At 44.1% G+C, this 18864-nt stretch overlaps 1 protein-coding gene across 1 annotated transcript in view; it reads left to right on the top strand.

Annotated features, from left to right (window-relative positions):
* The window catches only part of LOC124555837 (DEK domain-containing chromatin-associated protein 2-like), a 59599-nt gene extending 42889 nt beyond the window's left edge, over positions 1 to 16710 (top strand). The window contains exons 2-4 of the mRNA XM_047129902.1: positions 15852 to 16158; positions 16346 to 16472; positions 16559 to 16710. Of these exons, the coding sequence (XP_046985858.1) occupies positions 15852 to 16158; positions 16346 to 16472; positions 16559 to 16710 (586 nt within the window). The remainder of the gene's footprint in view (positions 1 to 15851; positions 16159 to 16345; positions 16473 to 16558) is intronic.
* The last annotated feature ends 2154 nt before the right edge of the window (positions 16711 to 18864 follow it).

Genomic DNA, 18864 nt, shown 5'->3' on the forward strand with positions numbered 1-18864 from the left:
CGTCTGTGTCAGACACTCGGGGACGGCCGGGCGATTTACAACCTGCTTCTCGGAATTGTTCACACCATCGTCTAATGCTCTGCGCTGTATGAGGATCCACACCATACCTAGTACGGCTGTCACGCTGAACAGTTATCACTGACTCGCACTGCGCAAAACGTGGAACACAAAACGCTTTCTGATGTCCCGACACTATCTTTACTGGAAACGAAGTGGGCGCACACTACCGCTATCTAGCGGGTACCATGTAACACTCGAGAGTTTGCTCTTTCCAACAGTGCACGTACATTTTTCAAATAACATAATCGTTATGATTTTTTGAATTAGAATGATTCTTTTTGATAAACCCTTTATGAAAGTCCTGTGATTATACCATGTAAAGTGGAATTAACCGACGCTAAACTGTATTTTCTAAAGAAACAGTTGCCTGGAATATTGCAACGTTACTTGTAGACGATTATTACTTTTTGGATTTAGACATAATGCAAGACTTTGTCGGAATTTTTAATAAAATCTGAATGTGAGACTACCTAATATCAACGCACGACTTCTGCATGGAAGGAGACTGCTAGGAAAGCAGCAGTATGATTGCGGACACGACAAGACAGCTGGAATAGACTGTTTAACCTGTATGATTTCCAGTCGTAAAGATTTGTAACAAATTTATATGTCAAACCACAAGTCGAGGAGAAAACAAAGTTATCGGTATCCATCTTAAAGATTCTATAAAGTGTGCAGACACGTGACTTTTACGTCTTTTTTGGCTAACGAGCATGGTATTACATGGCTGGAGGCACCAATATGCAACTAGAGAATGGATCGCGTTTTCGGCCCAGTGCAGGGCTGTTTAAGTGTATTAGACACCAACAAGCAGTATTTACAATGTGCCAATTGCGTCCATGTGGTGTCAGTTAACTAATAACTTACAGAACAGTTGCTGTGCGGTGTTTAACAACGTTCTGCAATTTGTCTGCTGGGGTAATAAGAACACCCAAAAATTGACTGGTGTGCAAGTAAGTTTGTCGGACTCTCAAGACTGAGAAAAGCTTATAAGCTATGCTCTGTCTGCATGCAATTTTAATGTTCTACCTGCAAAATACGTGGAGATTCTTAACTCTGAATCCAACAAAGACAACATAAGAATAACATAAAAGTGTTATGTTAATGCAGGAAAAACGTATTTCCCTCAGTCTAGAAAGTTGTTCTCCACAATACCGTCAGATATACGCGGAAGCGCCAAAGAAACTCGTATAGGCATGCAAATACAGAGATATATAAACAGGCCAAATATGGCGCTGCGCTCGGCAACACCTACTTAAGACAACAAGTGTCTGGCGCAGTTGTTAGATCGGTTGCTGCTGCTACAATGACAGGTTATCAATATTTAAGCGAGTTTGAACGTAGTTTTATAGTCGGCACGCGAGCGATGGGACACAACACTCCGAGATAACGATGAAGTGCCGATTTTCCCGTACAACCATTTTACGAGTGTGCCGCAAATATTAGGAATCCGGTAAAACATCAAATCTCCGACATCGCTGCGGCCGGAAAAAGATCCTGAAAGAACGCGACGAACGACGAATGAAAAGAATCGTTCAACCTGATAAAAGTGTAACCCTTTCGCAAGCTGTTGCAGATTTCGGTGCTGGGCCATCAACAAGTGTCCGTGTGCGAACTATTCAACGAAACATCGTCGACATGGACTTTCGGTGCCGATAACTGCACGACACAAAGCTCTACGCCTCGCCTGGGACTGTCAACACCGACATTGGGCTGCTGATCACTGGAAACATGCTGCCTGGTCGGACGAGTCTCGTTTCAAATTATATCGAGCGGATGGACGTATACGGGTATGGAGACAACCCCATGGATCCACGGACCCTGCATGGCAGCAGGGGACTGTTCAAGCTGGTGGAGGCTCTGTAATGGCGTGGAGTGTGTGCAGTTGGAGTGATAAGGTACCCCTGATACGCCTAGATACGACTCTAACAGGTAACACGTATGTAAACCTCCTGTCTGATCACCTGCATCCATTCATTTCCATTGTGCATTCCGACGGGCTTGGGCAAGTCCAGCAGAACAATGCGACATCAGCCGCGAGGGGTAGTCGCGCGGTCTAGGGCGTCTTGTCACGGTCCGCGTGGCTCCCCCGTCGGAGGTTCGAGTCCTCCTCGGGTATGGGTGTGTGTGTTGTCCATAGCGTGAGTTAGTTCAAGTTAGATTAAGTAGTGTGTAAGCTTAGGGACCGATGACCTGAGCAGTTTGGTTCGCGACATCCTACACGTCAAGAATTGCTACAGTGTGGCTCCAGAAACACTCTTCTAACTTTACACACTTTCGTTGACCACCAAATTCCCCAGACGTGAACATTATTGAACATATCTGGGATGCCTTGCAACGTGCTGTTCAGATGAGGTCTCCAGCCCCTCGTACTCTTACCGATTTCTGGACAGCTCTGCAGGATTCGTGGTGCCATTTCCCTCCACCACTACTTCAGACATCAGTCGAGTGCATGCTACGTCATGTTGCACACGATATTAGGCCTAAAGGAATGGGTTGAAGCACGTGTACTACATTAAAGGACACACGGGGAACTGTTCCCACCTGCATCGGCTTAAAAGGATGGTTACGTTGCATCTAACTGGTCGGGACTGGATGTTGTGCATTTACCAACGGAATAACCGTTTTTCAGAGCTTAAAACCGACGACGTAACAACATTTAATGGCCACTCATTTGCAAAAGATGTAAACTTTAAGTTCTATACGTAAATTCCACAAAAATGTGCGGTAGAAAACCTGGGAGCGTACACCCAGGAAAATGTGGACATATATAACAACAGTAATACGTTAGAAATATGAGGAAAGATTATAATCGCCGAATTCCGTCGCCCAGAAGCACTCGTGGAGGGAAGAGAGCCAGTTGTTGAATCCATAAAAGACATAGTTCACGAGATATGCTTTGGAATACGAGAACATTTTTTCTTTGTACCTGTGAAATTGCTGATTGAAGAAAGAATTAGAAGAGTCTAATGTAAAATTAAACTATAAGATCAAAATTAAGGTGGCTGTTACTAAAACCAAACCAAGCAAAACTAAAGAAAGAGTTTTTTCTGTCTATAAATATAAGTGTAGGAACTAATAACGATTTTGTACAAGAATATTTGTTTTCAAATTCTCTATACCCTGCCGAATAAAACATACAAAGAAAAATACTGCTATTTACGATGGTCTGTTTATTTGGGGTGTGGGTAATTGAATGACCTTGAAAAGTAGTTGAAACTGGATAGTTGTAGGCAAGGCAATCCTCGTTTCTTACGTATATGACAAGCACGACTGACGCGAGAAGTGTGATTGAGGGTGTGTACGTCTCCGACTTAAAAAGACGTATAAAATCCATTAATTTCCTAACAGGCAGAACAGCAGTCCCCAGACTTCGTTCTAGTTGGTATACAAGCAACTCGAACAGTGGATATACACTGACGATGCTTTCTTAGAGCAGCGCAGTAGTGTAGAATGAAGTAGTTTTATCATTTTAAAGTTGGCCCCCATAGTGATTGGGGTAGGAAACTTACATGGTGATTGTATTTCTGATGTTGGACAAATACAGTATATCCTGCATTAAGAGTATTAAGAGCGTTGCATTCTGCACGGCTAATACTTCAGAAACCGTATGGCTTTAACAATATAGCACTTTTAGGTGCAGAAAAGTGTAACTATCGGAGCGTGTGTTTATGCTCTACGACATTTCTCTCATGTCGGTACCTTCCTGTTATTGACTCCAGACAGTAGAATAATGCTTCAGAATTGATAGCACAGTCAATTACCGTGAAATGTTTCAAACACCGTCCGTCTGGAGCTCCATAATGTGCAAAACACTTATTTCATCTTAACCGTCTGCTGTATCACCGCAACACTCTCATGTCTATAATACATTGATAATAGGTGCTACCTTCCTTGACACGCACTAATCTGGAGAGATCTTGTGCGTTTGGATGGGTGTCGTGAATAAGATTCGTGTTGCAGGGAGGACTGGTCAAGGATAATGTGGGAGTGATCTGTTATTTTCCAACTATATCCTACGTATGCGAGAATACTCTGTGACACTGATCCACACAAGCGGAAGATTGGCGGTTGTAATCGCAAATTCTGCCTGTAATTGATCCGCTGGAAATATGTAGATAACCTAATGCATCGTTATAGGATGCTGTGTGGTGCACTTTGTTGTATATGGCTGAATGGACATACTGCACAGTCATCTATCTGTATTCGCAGTCTAATTTACGATGTCTGCAAAGTTGTGTACGAGTGATTTGGTGATGATACAGAAAATGGGAACCATTCTGCCATGTCACTGGCAGTCGTGAGATTATGCAAAAAAATGTAAAATTGCTAAAACTGTTCATGCCATCAACTGCATTGTGTATTACCATAAATTAACCACATATCAACAGTGTGTTTCCCATCCAGTCCAGCCACTGGTACGCTTTTGATTACTGCATAATCACTGACTGACACCATTGGTTGAGACGGTTCAGACAGTTGTTTGGAAGCATTCCTCAATGCTGCAGACTCGTCCTATATCCATATGCTGTGATGTCCCCTAATTGTTTCAACTTCTTGTACTTTTTTTCACCAATAAGGTAGCAGTACCTCCTTTATTTCTACCACCCCCCGCCCCCCAAGTGTTGTGAATGACACCTTACAATGATAGTTAGCACCGTAACAGTAATCATGTATACTTTTGCAAAATTAGGAAACTATCCTCTTTGAAATGGAACACCAAGACATCTGTTACCCCGTCACTGTGGAAGATGAGATTAACTGTATAGGTCATCACCTTCGGATAGCTGTTGGAAATGCTCTACAATACCGCAAACATTTCCAGCTTCCATATGTTGTGGGTCTTCCACATATTTATCAATGAGAAATATCGCCTCTGTGTTTTATTTCTACCAACCAGCGTGTTGTCGGAGCCGCGTAGTTTACAACATGCAATGTTCACGATTCTGTGAGAGCCAAAGGATCGAATCGTGTTAATGTCGGTTTAACAGCTGGTACAGACCTCAGAGTCATGGTAGAGAAACAAAGCGTATGAAGCTGTAGTCGTACACTGCTTGGATGTGTTACAGCAAAAAGAATGATGTATTAAACTGCTAGTGAAGGACTAGTTCAGGAAGTTTCTCTTGTGGTTGGTAGTCTGTTGGATACAGTCTTCCTTCAGTACAGTGGACAAAACATTATGCAGATCTTTGCAAGTGGCTTCGAGCACTGGCCACATACTTCAATGGAGCAATACATGAATATGTACTATGCTCGGTGTCCACACAAAGAGAGCATTTGTTTTTTCGATATATCTGAAGAGAGGCTCTGAGCACCATGGGACTCAACATCTGACGTCATCAGTTCCCTACAACTTAAAACTACTTAAACCTAACTAACCTAAGGACATCACACACATCCATGCCCGAGGCAGGATTCGAACCTGCGACCGTAGCAGTCACGCGGTTCCGGACTGAAGTGCCTAGAACCGCACGGCCACTGCGGCCGGCTCTGAAGAGAGAGATGTGGTAAAATCTTATAGGAGGTCCTATTACAAGGAATGGTATAATTGGTTACATTTTGGATGCAGATAGTTCTCCGAAAACTACTCCAATTTTGCTCATAAAACTAATAGAAATTGGCTGTAAGTATTCTTGTGGAGTCACGACTGTTTTTGTTATTATCGCTGCGACTACATGTTTAAAAATAGGTGTTACCACCAGTCCTGTGTTATTTCATACTTCATAACCTCTAATTATAAACTAGACACCACTCGAATTCTAGCTCATTTTGGAACCTAGAAATGATAGTGTTTTTCCTGACATTTGAGTAGATTGCATGAAACAGGCTGTGATGATCAAATTGCTTACAAATATATAATGCAAAAATCTGTTGTATGGTAGAAACTTTAGACACATGTCGGTAGAGGGGAGTTAAGGAGCAAAAATGTCGAATGTATGCATGCAGGTGGTAATTGGTTTTGATGTAATGGAACCGATTAAGATGGCGTTAAATCTTATAGGAGGTTCTATCACAAGACGGGCGCTCATGATTTGTTTCGTAAATGCTAGTGTGATACAGCTTCACGTCAGTAAAACGAGGCTTGCCACAGTGTTCAAAACAGCAACGCTGTCTTGAATTATAGCTTGTTGTTGTCGAACATAAAATTTTAGTGTTTTTTTCCACATGTGGGCAAATGACGGGAAAGATTGTACTATTTAACGTTATTTCATGAGCCTGAAATGTTTGTAATACACATATGCGTAACAGTTTATTTACAGTCACTGGTTTGAACGCAGGAGACACTCCCAGGTCATGTAATTTATCCACCGAGCTGACTGAAATTCCTTGATTTAGATGCCTTCCTTTTTCTGGAGTTTTGATTCATGCACTTTTCTTGACTCTGGTGACGGTATCGAAATAATGAGGACATTCTGTGGTGATCGGTAGTTCTTTTACCAAAATAATAGAAGCTTTTTTCCCAATTTTATGCAGGTTGGACATGTATATGGGGTGTATAGCTTTATCTTAGAATTTTGGTTATATGTAATTGGTGGTGGTGCACTTCATTGGATGTCACAAATTAATGAGATGTGAATTGTAGCCTACAGTCGAGCATAAAAACTAACCGATTTTGCTCATAGAACTAAAATAAAATGGACTGTCCTATTTTCGTTAAAGAGGGCGTTTATTATCGTAGCATACATTTTTCCTTTTTAATAGATGCTCTGTTACAGGGGGTGCATTGATGTTAAATAAAGGTGTTGTCCATCACCGAATGGCAGGCACTTGCGTGGGAGCAATGTGAATGACGGTCCAGTGTGTGTGTGTGTGTGTGTGTGTGTGCGTGTGTGTGTGTGTGAACTGTAGGCAGCTGCGCTCCAAGCAGGGAGCGCCATGTGGGTCAGTGCAGACTTCATTTATCTCCTATTGTTTAGTTGGCCTTATGTGCTTTTGCGTTTGAGAGGGAGGGAGGCTGGAGGAGGTAAGACGGGCTGAAATTTTCGGCAGTTTGTGATCATACATATAGGAGAACACACGTCCAATTACCGCCCCCTCTGCAATCTCTTGGGCTAACGATTTTCCCGAATACATGCGCTACACTACGACCCAATCATTATGAGTGCTGGTGTATTTTTTACAATTTCGATGTGCAATTAGAGCAGTAATGCAGGTATCTGTAGCAAATTCTGATGCCAAACAGTGATAGATACAGTTCTCGCTGTTTGTTTGCAGGTAATACACTTATTAAACTCCTCTGTGTTCAACACCACCATCTTATTAGTTGATTATATTTCCCTCCAAAAAAAAAAAAAAAGAATGTACCTCACACTGTAGCCTTTTTCTCACCAGCTTGTAGGCGAACGGTAGAGTTTGAGTGCGTCTGCTACTAGTCTCGAGTGGCGCTGTGAATTTTTTTTCCCAGCAGGGTAACACCAGTTGTATGACATCGTCAATTTTTGAACTGTATTGCGATTTTAGTCCTTGCATAGCCTTATGCGTATAGTTGTGTAATTAGGACTGATCTTTATGATTAATTACATACTTAAGATTGATCTTGACTTCAGTTTCTCAAACAAAATAAATGAAATACACTAAGCTAACATTCCTATCCTGTATCTGGGCAGTTTACACATGTTGGGGGCTTCACTTGGGCTTTCCACCCTGAAGGACCAGTGTATGAGTCACAGAAAGGGTACCACCTTTTTTAATTTCCCACAAATTTCCGGATGGGGGTGGGGTGCGTTCGTCAGCACAGCCCTGGGACAAAGAAAATTCCACCAAAATTCGAAATTCCCAGAAAAATTCGAAATTTCTGCCAAAATTCAAAACTCTCACCAGAATTCGAAATTAATGCCAATAGGATAGGTGGAGGAGGTGTCAGGGCGAGGAGAGGTATGGGTGTGGTGACCACATGCATCTGAGGAAAACACATGACATCATCTGGGGTAGGGGTATTTGTGGGTGAGGGTTGGGGTGGGTGGAGTGGGGGGTAATTAATTGTTCAGTTTCATTAATTTGCATATCAAAATTGCACCAGCACCCCCGTCACCCGACTACTGGTAGCCTGCAACAGACATCTAACTGACGTGATGCGTACTACACTGAGGTGACAAAAGCCATGGGATAGCGATATGCACATAAACAGATAGCGGTAGTATAGCATACACAAGGTAATAAAGGACAGTGCATTGATGGAGCTGTCATTTGTACTCATGTGATTCATCTGAAAATGTTTCCGATGTGATTATGGTCACACGATATGAATTAAGGGACAACGAATGCGGTATCGTAGTTGAAGCTAGAGGCATGGGACATTCCAGTTCGGAAATCTTTAGGGAATTCAGTATTGCGAGATCCACAGTGCCAAGACTGTACCGAGTATACCAGATTTCAGGCATTATCTCACCACAGAGAATATAGCGTTTGCGCACAAGAAATACTACGTGAAATAACCGTAGAAACCAACGCAGGACGCTCAACGAACGTACCCTTTAAGATACTGAGGCGAAATTTGGCGTTAATGGGTTGTGGCAGCAGGCGACCGAGGCGAGTGCCTTTGCTAACAGCACACATTGTCTGCAGCGCCTCCCCTGTGCTCGTGACCATTACAGGTGGACCCAAGACGACTGGAAAATCGTGGACTGGTCAGATGAGTCCCAGTTTCAGTTTATAACAGCTGATGATAGGATTCGAGTGTGGCGCAGACCCCACGAAGCTATGGACCTAGGTTGTCAACGAGGCACTTTGCAGTCTCATGGTGGCTCCATAATGATGTATGCTGTGTTTACGTGGAATGTATTGGTCCTCTGGATGTTCGGTTACTTGAAGACCATTTGCAGCCATTCTTGAACTTCATGTTCCCGAACAACGATGGAATTTTTATGCGCGACAATGCGCCATGTCACCGGGTGAAAATTTGAAGAACTTGGCCACCCAGATCGCCCAACATGAACCCCATTGAACATTTGTTACATACAGGGTGGAGAAAAATTGTGTCACGAAATTTTAACCCAGGATAGCTGGTGCCAGTTGGAACCAAAATTACTAATGTCGTGTAGCTCAACATCGCACCATTTTCAAACTACAGAAACTTGGCACCACGCGCTGCGATTGGCCGTGCGATTGCTCTGCTGCCGGATACTCTGGACAAGGCATGATCACGAATGCTTTGCCTGCCGGAGATCGCCATGTATCCGAGGCGGCCTGCACGCTTGGTGGTAGCGCGACAGTCTTCCACTCTGGTGGCCTGCGGGCAAATCCGCCGAGTTCCTCACACGTCCATCTTGATAAGACGTACTGGGAACAAACCTGCCAACAGCTGTTAGTTCGCGTACACAAAGTCTTTTACAAATTGTGTGGGACCTGAAAAGGGTCATTTTTGTAGCTAGGACATGTTTACTTAAAGCAGGTGCTCGAACTGGCGACTCTCAGACGCGACACAACAGCAAGACGTATTCGACACGTGTGCGGATCACATTGGGGCAGTGACGGGGCGAGGGAGGTTTGCATGTGTGAACCGACACCCATAGTGCTGGCCGCCAACCGACGGACGGCAACAGGGCAATCCCACGGCCAATCGGAGTTCGTGGTGCCAAGTTTCCGTAGTTTAAAAATGGTGCGTTGTCGACCTACACAACATTAGTAATTTTGGTTCCTACTGGCATCAGCTATCCAGGATGAAAATTTCGTGACACAATTTTTCTCCACCCTGTGTAGTCGAGAGGTCAATTCGTCCACAAAATCCTGCTCCGTCAACACTTTCGCCATTATTGAAGCCTGTAGAGGCAGTATGACTCCATATTTCTGAAGTGGAGTTCTAACGACTTGTTGAGTCCATACTACGTCGAGCTGCTGTCCTACGCCGGGCAAAAGAAGTATTAGGAGGCACCCCACGACTTTCGTCACCTCAGTGTGGCATCAAGAGGGACACTACGAGGAGAACGAATTTCCCCAGCCTTCTGTCGTCATTGTCATATAGATCTAGTACCTGGCGTGATAGTATAGGTACCCAACATAATCACTTCTGGTATTCAAAGCTGGTAATATGGACAGCATCATTCCTAACGTGTTAAGGCTAGTGGTTGCTCGCTGTCTGGGAGGTCACCGTTGTGTTATCTTTCAACAACAAATCGTTAGACAGCATGTTGCTCATATTGTACTAACCTACCTAGATAAAGAGAGCGTTCGACTTTGCACTGGCCAGAATTTTCTTCAAAGCTCTCACGTGCTATAGATATCTCGCCAAGCGTTGCACGGCATCACTGGTAAGCCTCTACAACTGACTGACTCTGACATAGGGTCAAAGCTGCATGTAAATACATATCTGGCATCCAAGCTCAGTTTGTTTCGATGACCAGTCGGGATAGAGCCACTGTTGCTACAAGAGGTAGCAGCTCCGTCTACTAAACTGCATACCCTGTATACTACCAAATAACCTGCTAATTTAATCGCTAATTTTTCTCGATATCTGTACATGCACAGTAAGAAAAATTTCGTTATTTCCCGACTTTCATGATGTTTTTTTAATGGCCAGCAATGTACGATGCCCTAGTCAAAGGGCTTAAAAACCTCATTGATCGTAAGTGTGAGCACTCGCACCTGCTGATGCTCCTGCAGTTGCAGCGAGGTGAAGAATAAGGGAAATGCGCACGCACAGTATGGTCGCTACAACAGTGAAGTGGGACCTACGACGGACATATTCATTAGGACACCGCGTCGAAATTTGACGTTAATGGGCCATGGCAGCGGACGACGCGAGTACCTCTGCTAACAGCACGACATCTGCAGCGTCTCTCCTGGGCTCGTGAACATGTCGGTTGGACCCTAGGCACTGGAAAACCGTGCCCTCGTCAGATGAGTCTCATTGCAGTTGGTAGGAGCTGATGGTAGGGTTCGAGCGTGGCGCAGACCCGACGAAGCCGTGGACCCATGTTGTCAACAAGACACTGTGCAAGCTGGTGGTGGCTCCATAATTGTATGGGTTGTGTTTGCATGGAATAGACGGAGTGCTCTGGACCAACTGAACCTATCATAGACTGGAATTGGTTATGTTCGGCTACTTGCAGACCATTTGCAACCGTTCATGCTCCCAAACACTGATGCAATTTATATGGATGACAACGCGCCATATCACCCGGCCACTGTTGTTCGTGATTGGTTTGAAGAACATTCTGGACCGTTCGAGCGAATTATTTCGCCATCCAGATCGCCCGACATGAATCCTATCGAACATTCGTGGGACATAATCGAGAGGTCAGTTCGTGCACAGAATCCTGCACTGGCACTCTTTCGCAATTATACATGGCTATGGAGGCAGCATAGCTCAGTACACCTGCCAGTTACTTGAGTCCACACCACGTCGAGTTTTCACTGTACGGCCAGAAAAAGGAGGTCAGACAAGATATTAGGAGGTATCTCAGTACTTGTGACACCTCACTGCGTAACCAAACGAATAAATAACGTTCATTTGACTACGACAGGCCTTCATAGAAAACGTATTGGCTGTGAGCAACGAGTACTCGACCCTCTACCCCCTCCATCGTTATAGATAACACTGTGGGAGACGAGCAAATCGATACTGGTAGAGAAATTTAGAATGTGTCTCCATGCCCTGTCGCAATTATTTTAAGCTTCAGGGCATCACATTTTGGGCACTGGAACGTTTTTCATTTTCCCATTCATTTGCGCTACAAATCATGATTTATTTCCGAACATGACTGGCGCTCCGTCTGTAGACACACAAACTAGTAAACTCCATGAAAAACCTGTATTTTCCACACTTTCTTCAACGCTGCTAAGGATGACACATGCAGCTGTGTACCACTGATATCTACACTTTCAATACTATCTGCTAAGGATCTCATACCACAAAGAAACTCTCTAACATAGGACGGGCAAGTGTTCTGTAGGCAGTCTCTTTAGTGGATTTTTAGCATCGTCTTAGTGTTCTGCCAATCAAACGCAGTCTCTGGTTCACCTTCTTCTCGACGTTTTCTAATTTTATGTTCCAACTAAAGTTGTTCGTACTTGTAATATCTAGGTGTAACATTCCCTAGGCCGATGTACCACTTTGTAACATCCCCGCTGCGGAATGACAAACCTTAACGTACTGGACCCGCTGGACTGTGTGGTACGGTAAGCAGTAGATGTACAGGGGTGCGTGGCAGGTGCTCTTTGTGACTTATCTGCGCAGTGGCAGCATAGTCAGCCTCCACACATTCTGGACCTGTAACCTTACCTGCACTTACCCACAGTTCAGCCGTTCGTACGTTATTCGGCACCTTTTGGGTTCTGGCCGGCCGAAGTGGCCGTGCGGTTAAAGGCGCTGCAGTCTGGAACCGCAAGACCGCTACGGTCGCAGGTTCGAATCCTGCCTCGGGCATGGATGTTTGTGATGTCCTTAGGTTAGTTAGGTTTAACTAGTTCTAAGTTCTAGGGGACTAATGACCTCAGCAGTTGAGTCCCATAGTGCTCAGAGCCATTTGAACCATTTTGGGTTCTGGACTTAGCAAATACGTAGAACTAAGGTTTGGGGAGGAATTTCGATGCTACTAAATAATGCAACGCAACTCTGATAAAAGCAGCTATATTCTAGAGACACGTTGGCCTCAAAATTCTTTGATACAAATTATGACACAAAACTTGCAAAATCGTAGTTTACACGCCAGATAGAGGTCAGACGGATATTCCCCTCTAAGTGGGTTCAAGACCACTGTCGCATAGCGATTGCATTTGCTTGTTGTCTCAACCAAATTAATCCCAGTTGTGATCGTATAACTCACTCAGCTGCCACGCGGGTCTTTTAATGCACAAGGCCAGGATCTTGTATTACCGGATACCACAGAACCCAGTCTTTCGTAAACTTCATACCTCACATAGAAATAAGCACGATAATAACTGTTCTGTATGGTGCAACGTGCCATAAGGGGGCAGCAGCGGCTGCCCGCCGTCCAGACGAGGGAAGAAGGGCCGTGACCGCCAAGCAGCGCGCACGCTTCTGCAGCTGTGTTTCTCAGTGTAGTCTACAAATACAGTCGTTTATGTACTTTAATGTCAACCGCTCTTCCTTTGCAACGAGTGAGATGCATTCGTTTGAACTGTGGAAGGAGCGAGGCAGCACAGAACTTACCGCGCGTTTTGTGGCTGCCTACATTTTGGTCCTCCGGGCCGGATATAACTAGTCGAACATCTTCCAGTACAAACGTTATGTGCTTTGATTTGCACGTACCGCGAATTACGAGTATCCGGGTTATCGTGGCTTTTTGTGTGATTCTTCGAGATTACCGTACGCTCCGCATGTCTCTCAAGCATCAGCAGTGATAGACGTCCGTGCTAGAGCTCTCCACGGTACGAACGCCGTGAGAATAATGCTGTGAAGTGCACTTGAAGCCAGCAGCCGACAACACGACTGCAGTGCATCAGCGGGCGCCGACCGTCGCCGTCTCCGCCAGCAGCTGCAGCCCAGTCAGCTCTCTACAGGCATCGTCGTCCTGCTCTGTGAGCAGCCTGGTTCTATTTCCTTAACCTATTATCCTTTCTGCTGATCTCCTGAAACATGGATCCTGTGGAGAAACGACATTTCGTTAAGAAAAGGGCAGTTATCAGCCACGAGTGTCTAGACTCTCCACATTTATTAATAGCTTTCGAGAAGGATTCAATCTCAACGACATCAGAGTAAGGCAGTCACTGCTAAATACAAGCAAGAATGAATACAACGACATCCAAACTCACTTAGAGATTAACGATGTAGAATAATCTCATGATGCAGACAGGGAGTCTTTTGAAAACTTGTGCTTAGATCTAGAATCGAGGATAGCGGCACTGCTCCAGTCAAATGTTGTGTTACCACCTAAGTCTGCAAGTTCGTGCAGTGCACGTGAAATAAACCTACCAGCAATTTCATTACCAAAATTGAATGGCAACATAGCAGAATTCGTGTACTTCTTCGATACCTTTAAGGCATTAGTTATTAACAATGAAGCCTTAACTGATTCCAGCGATATTATTATTTATTGTCATGTGTGTCTGGTGAACCTCGTAAGCTGGTTTAAAACTTACCGATTACAGAAAGTAACTTTATGATTGCATGGCATTTGATCGTTCAAAGGTATAACAATCCCAAGTTAATTGTTGATACACATGTAAAGGAACTTCTGAATCTGCCCAACGTCAAAGTTGAATCTGCTAAGGACTTACGGATGTTAATTAATCAGCTAATGACAAATCTGAACGCGATTGAGCTCATGAAGGTCGGCATACCACTGCATGAAATACTGCTATCGCACATTTTGTTGGATCATATTAGTGTAACTTTGAGGAAACAGTGGGAATGTAGAACAGCTGATACCACGTTTCCGTGTCTGAAAGATCTGGTGGTATTTCTAGAAACCAGCTGTCAGACGTTAGAGCTCACTCATCCAGACAAAATGCTGCCCCAGTCCCAGCAGCCGGCCGCGAAGCATGCTAAGGCAGGAGGGAACAGTTTTCGACGTACATTTCTCGCGACTGCTCTCGATTGTGCATTCTGCAACTCAGCACATAAGGTAAGTAGGTGTCCTAAGTTCAAAGAGAGCGACACTGCTAGCATAATAGACTTCGTGAACAGACAAAAACTTTGTTTCAACTGTCTGGGCGCGAAGCATAGGCAGAAGGAATGCCGTGCCGGTAACTGCCGCATTTGTAACAAGCCCCACAACACATTATTGCACAAGGAACAAGCCAGTAGTAGTGACAGTAGAAACCGAGAAGCGGATGAACAACAGCAGCAAACATACTGCACAGTGATAGGAGACCTCCAACGCGCAGAAGTATTATTATCTACTGCACTTGTACACATCGCCGACAAAAATGGGGCCGGCCGGAGTGGCCGAGCGGTTCTAGGCGCTGCAGTCTGGAACCACCCGACCGCTACGGTCGCAGGTTCGAATCCTGCCTCGGGCATGGATGTGTGTGATGTCCTTAGGTTAGTTAGGTTTAACTAGTTCTAAGTTCTAGGGGACTGATGACCTCAGATGTTAAGTCCCATAGTGATCAGAGCCAGTGTTGATGCAAAAAAAACGCACAGAAAATTCTGTTCCACCCAAATCTCGACTTGAGTAAAAGGAAATAAATATGATCTCTCATTATGAATCTGTTCCCACTCCTCCTGGAAATGCACACGGGAAGTGTGGACGGAAACAACGGAATCGCACAACGGAAGTTAAGTCCCATAGTGCTCAGAGCCATTTGAACCCACCACAAAAATGGGAAGTTGTACAAATGCAGGGCACTTCTTGACAGTGCCTCACAAATGAACTTTATGTCTAGGAGCTTAGTAGATCGGATGGGACTACAGCTCAGTCGGCATTCGATACCAATAAGTGGCATCAGCGACGCTCAAACGGCAGAATCGTCGCGCGTTTGCGGTGTGTACATTTCCTCAAGAATTGCTGACTACGTCACACATGCTGTCTGTGCATTACTGCCGCGTATAACAGGGCCACTGCCAACAACATCCCTTGAAACCTCCACCTGGCAGCTTCCTAAGCACCTAAGGTTAGCAGACCCATCATTTAACAAACCTGGTGAGATCTTCTGCTTGGAGCATCGACATTTTTTGATGCACTGCAGCCTGGTCAAATGAAAAGAGATAACCACTCAACCTTACGGGACACATCATTTGGTTGGATTGTGTCAGGAAAGATACCTCCTCATTCAGTTAAGTCCAGTGCTCGAAGAGTACTGTCATGCCTTGCACGCAATACCAACCTTAACATTCAGGTAGAAAGATTCTGGCAGCGAGAAAAAATGAAATCTGTTTCTGTGCAAAGAAAAGAAGAGAGTGAAGAAGAGGATGGTGGTGAGGATGACGCGGATGTTGACGGAGAAAACAAGTCGGGGGATGAAACAGTTCCATTGCTGGATCAAAGCCTGGAAATATCAGAGACAAAGAAGGTGGAGAGACTGACAGAAGACTTCAATGAGCTTAAAGAAACGGAGGCAATTAAAATACCAAAAGGCAAAGGAACTCCCGTGGGTGAAATACCAAGAACTGACGCATTTATCAAGAAATTCAAGGCTGATGCTGTAACGCAGCTTCACAGAGTTCTGTTCAACAGAGCTGGGAAGGTCACTCTTGTGAGAAACAACATACGGGAATTCTGTGGGTTTGACTCTGACTAAAGGTCAGACCAGTATGAAAAGAAGAAACACATTCTGAGCAGGATGGAAGTGAGTGTCTTGAAAACAATTTGGTGTATTTTAGACTTTGAGAAAAAGAGAAAATCTGATGAACTTGTAGAGAGAATTTCAACATTTTTGTTAGAGCCCACAAGCTCTGGAGCGCCTGTTCCTGACAGCAGACCAAAGCGCTTTACAGCCCAAAAGACCAACAACAAAAGATATTCAGAATCGGAAAATGAAACACAGAAAAGAACACCTCGTTCAAAAAGGCAAAAGCGCATAGAAAGAGCTTAAGGGAAGATTCATCATGTGGCGAAGACAACATTGATTGAGAAAAAATAACCTCCGAAATCAGAAAATGAAGCAACAGACAAAGAAAATGAAAGGGACAAGGAAGATGTGGAAGATGAACCTGATGAAGAAGCTAGCAGTGATGATTCAGAATCCAAGTCAAAATCAAAGGAAGATCGCAGAAGCCAATCTAAAAAAGACATCCAAGAAGGCTAATGCTAAAAAGACTCCAAACAAAATGTCTGAGAAGAAATCTTCAGCTAAAAAACGGAAATCCTCTCGTAAGAGTGATGACGGGTCTTCGTCTGCAGACGAATCCCTCTCAAAAAAGACCAAGGCACCACCTACAGATGGAGAAAAAGTCGTATGTCAAGGAATTTTTGGAAGGAGCTAACCTCGAAGAAATAACAATGAAGACTGTTTGTAAACAAATATAGGCTCATTATCCACATTTTGACCTGGCACACAAGAAGGATTTCATTAAAGTAACAGTAAACTCATTGATATCTACATGAAGAATTTGCTGCTGCAAGTTTTAGTGATTATTGTACTTGCACTTCACTTCAATCTTGCAGAATACTATTCAATTTGAAATAAAAATGACCGCATCAATAGAATGTTATTTGACTTGGTTATTTGATTTGGTTTATAAAGTAACAAGAAACAATCTCTTGCAGTCGCAAAACCAAAAAACTTTAATAGAAATACCACGGAAATTAGTGCAGATGTCTATTGAATTGTGCATATTTGTTCCAATGTTTCAACATTCTAATTTAATAGAACTGTATACTTTTAAGAGCAATTTTAGATTACTTTTATTAACGGAAGCCTTTTCGTTTTAGTGATAAATTTTAGAAGATTATTATGAACGTAATATTCCAGAGAAGCTATAACTCGTCAGTTTCTTCAGACCTTGATGTTCCATACTTAATGAGAGATGTATAAACAACCTTAGTTGGCAACCCACCCAGAGTCATAGTGGAAACCTAACAGCAGGAAAACTTCACACAGCATCTAAGGCAGTCACTCGCATGGGGCAACAGCAAGATTATCACAAGGTAATTAAAGAATTACAACATGGCCGACCAATCCCCAAGAAAGGCAAACTGAACTCACTTCATCCCTTTCTGGACGAGGAACATTTGTTAAGGGTGGGCGGCAGATTGGAACAATCAAAAGTTTCTTACAGTCAGAAGCATCCCACGATTCTTCCTCCGAAGCATCATGTCACTAAACTAATAGTCACGAGCGAGCATCTTCGATTGTTGCATACAGGATCTCAGCTGCTGTTAGCAAGCCCCCTGACAACCTAGACGAATTCTCGTACCTTACTCCATGCCATTTTCTTATTGGTGAACCCTCAACAACTATACCAGAGCCAGGCTCGATTTCAGAGCCATCATCCAGGTTGTCAAGATGGCAGCTCATCCAGCGGTACAAGCAGCACTTCTTTAAACGGTGGTCAAGGGATTACCTGTCACAACTACAACAGAGAACTGACTGGTGGTCAACAAAGGACAATCTACAGCCAGGTACATTGGATCTACTGAAGGAAGACAATTTGCACCCCTCGTGTGGCGGTCTGGGGTCATTGTTGGTACACACCCTCGTCCTGGTGGTATGGAACGAGTTTTTTCAGTGCGCACTTGTGGCTAAAATGGTTCAGTTGGCTCTGAGCACTATGGGACTTAACATCTGAGGTCATCAGTCCCCTAGAACTTAGAACTACTTAAACCTAACTAACCTAAGGACATCACACATATCCATGCCCCAGGCAGGATTCGAACCTGCGATCGTAACGGTCACGCGGTTCCAGACTGAAGCACCTAGAACCGTTGGGCCACACCTGCCGGCTGCGCACTTATAAACGATCACTGTCTAAGGTCCGTGTTGTTCCACAGGAAACATAGACTCTAGTGCACATCACTATCAAATTACTAACTGAAGTGTTTCTTTTGTTTACAATGGACAATTTCTTCAATCATTTTATTTCCTTGTCTGTTTGTGTTATATGTGCTGCATGTGATTATTTGTATTTAGTGTAATTTATATAAATTAGGTTGGCGAAATATTCTGTATGCTGCAACGTGCCACAAGGGCGCAGCAACGACTGGACGCTCGCTGCAGGTAAGGATTTTTTGTGCGCGCCATCCAGACAATGCACGGCCCAACTGGCCGGAGTAGCTCGCACCCTTCTGCAATGTGTTTCTCAATGTAGTCTACAAATACAGTCCACTTTTACCAGTCGTGTATGTACTTTAATTTCGACCGCCCTTCCTTTGCAATGAGTGATATGCATTCGTTTGGGCTGTGGGAGGAGTAAGGCAGGACAGAACTTAGCGCGCGTTTTGCGGCTGCCTACAACAACCA

This window comes from Schistocerca americana, chromosome X, assembly GCF_021461395.2.
Source record: "Schistocerca americana isolate TAMUIC-IGC-003095 chromosome X, iqSchAmer2.1, whole genome shotgun sequence".
Lineage (NCBI taxonomy): Eukaryota > Metazoa > Arthropoda > Insecta > Orthoptera > Acrididae > Schistocerca > Schistocerca americana.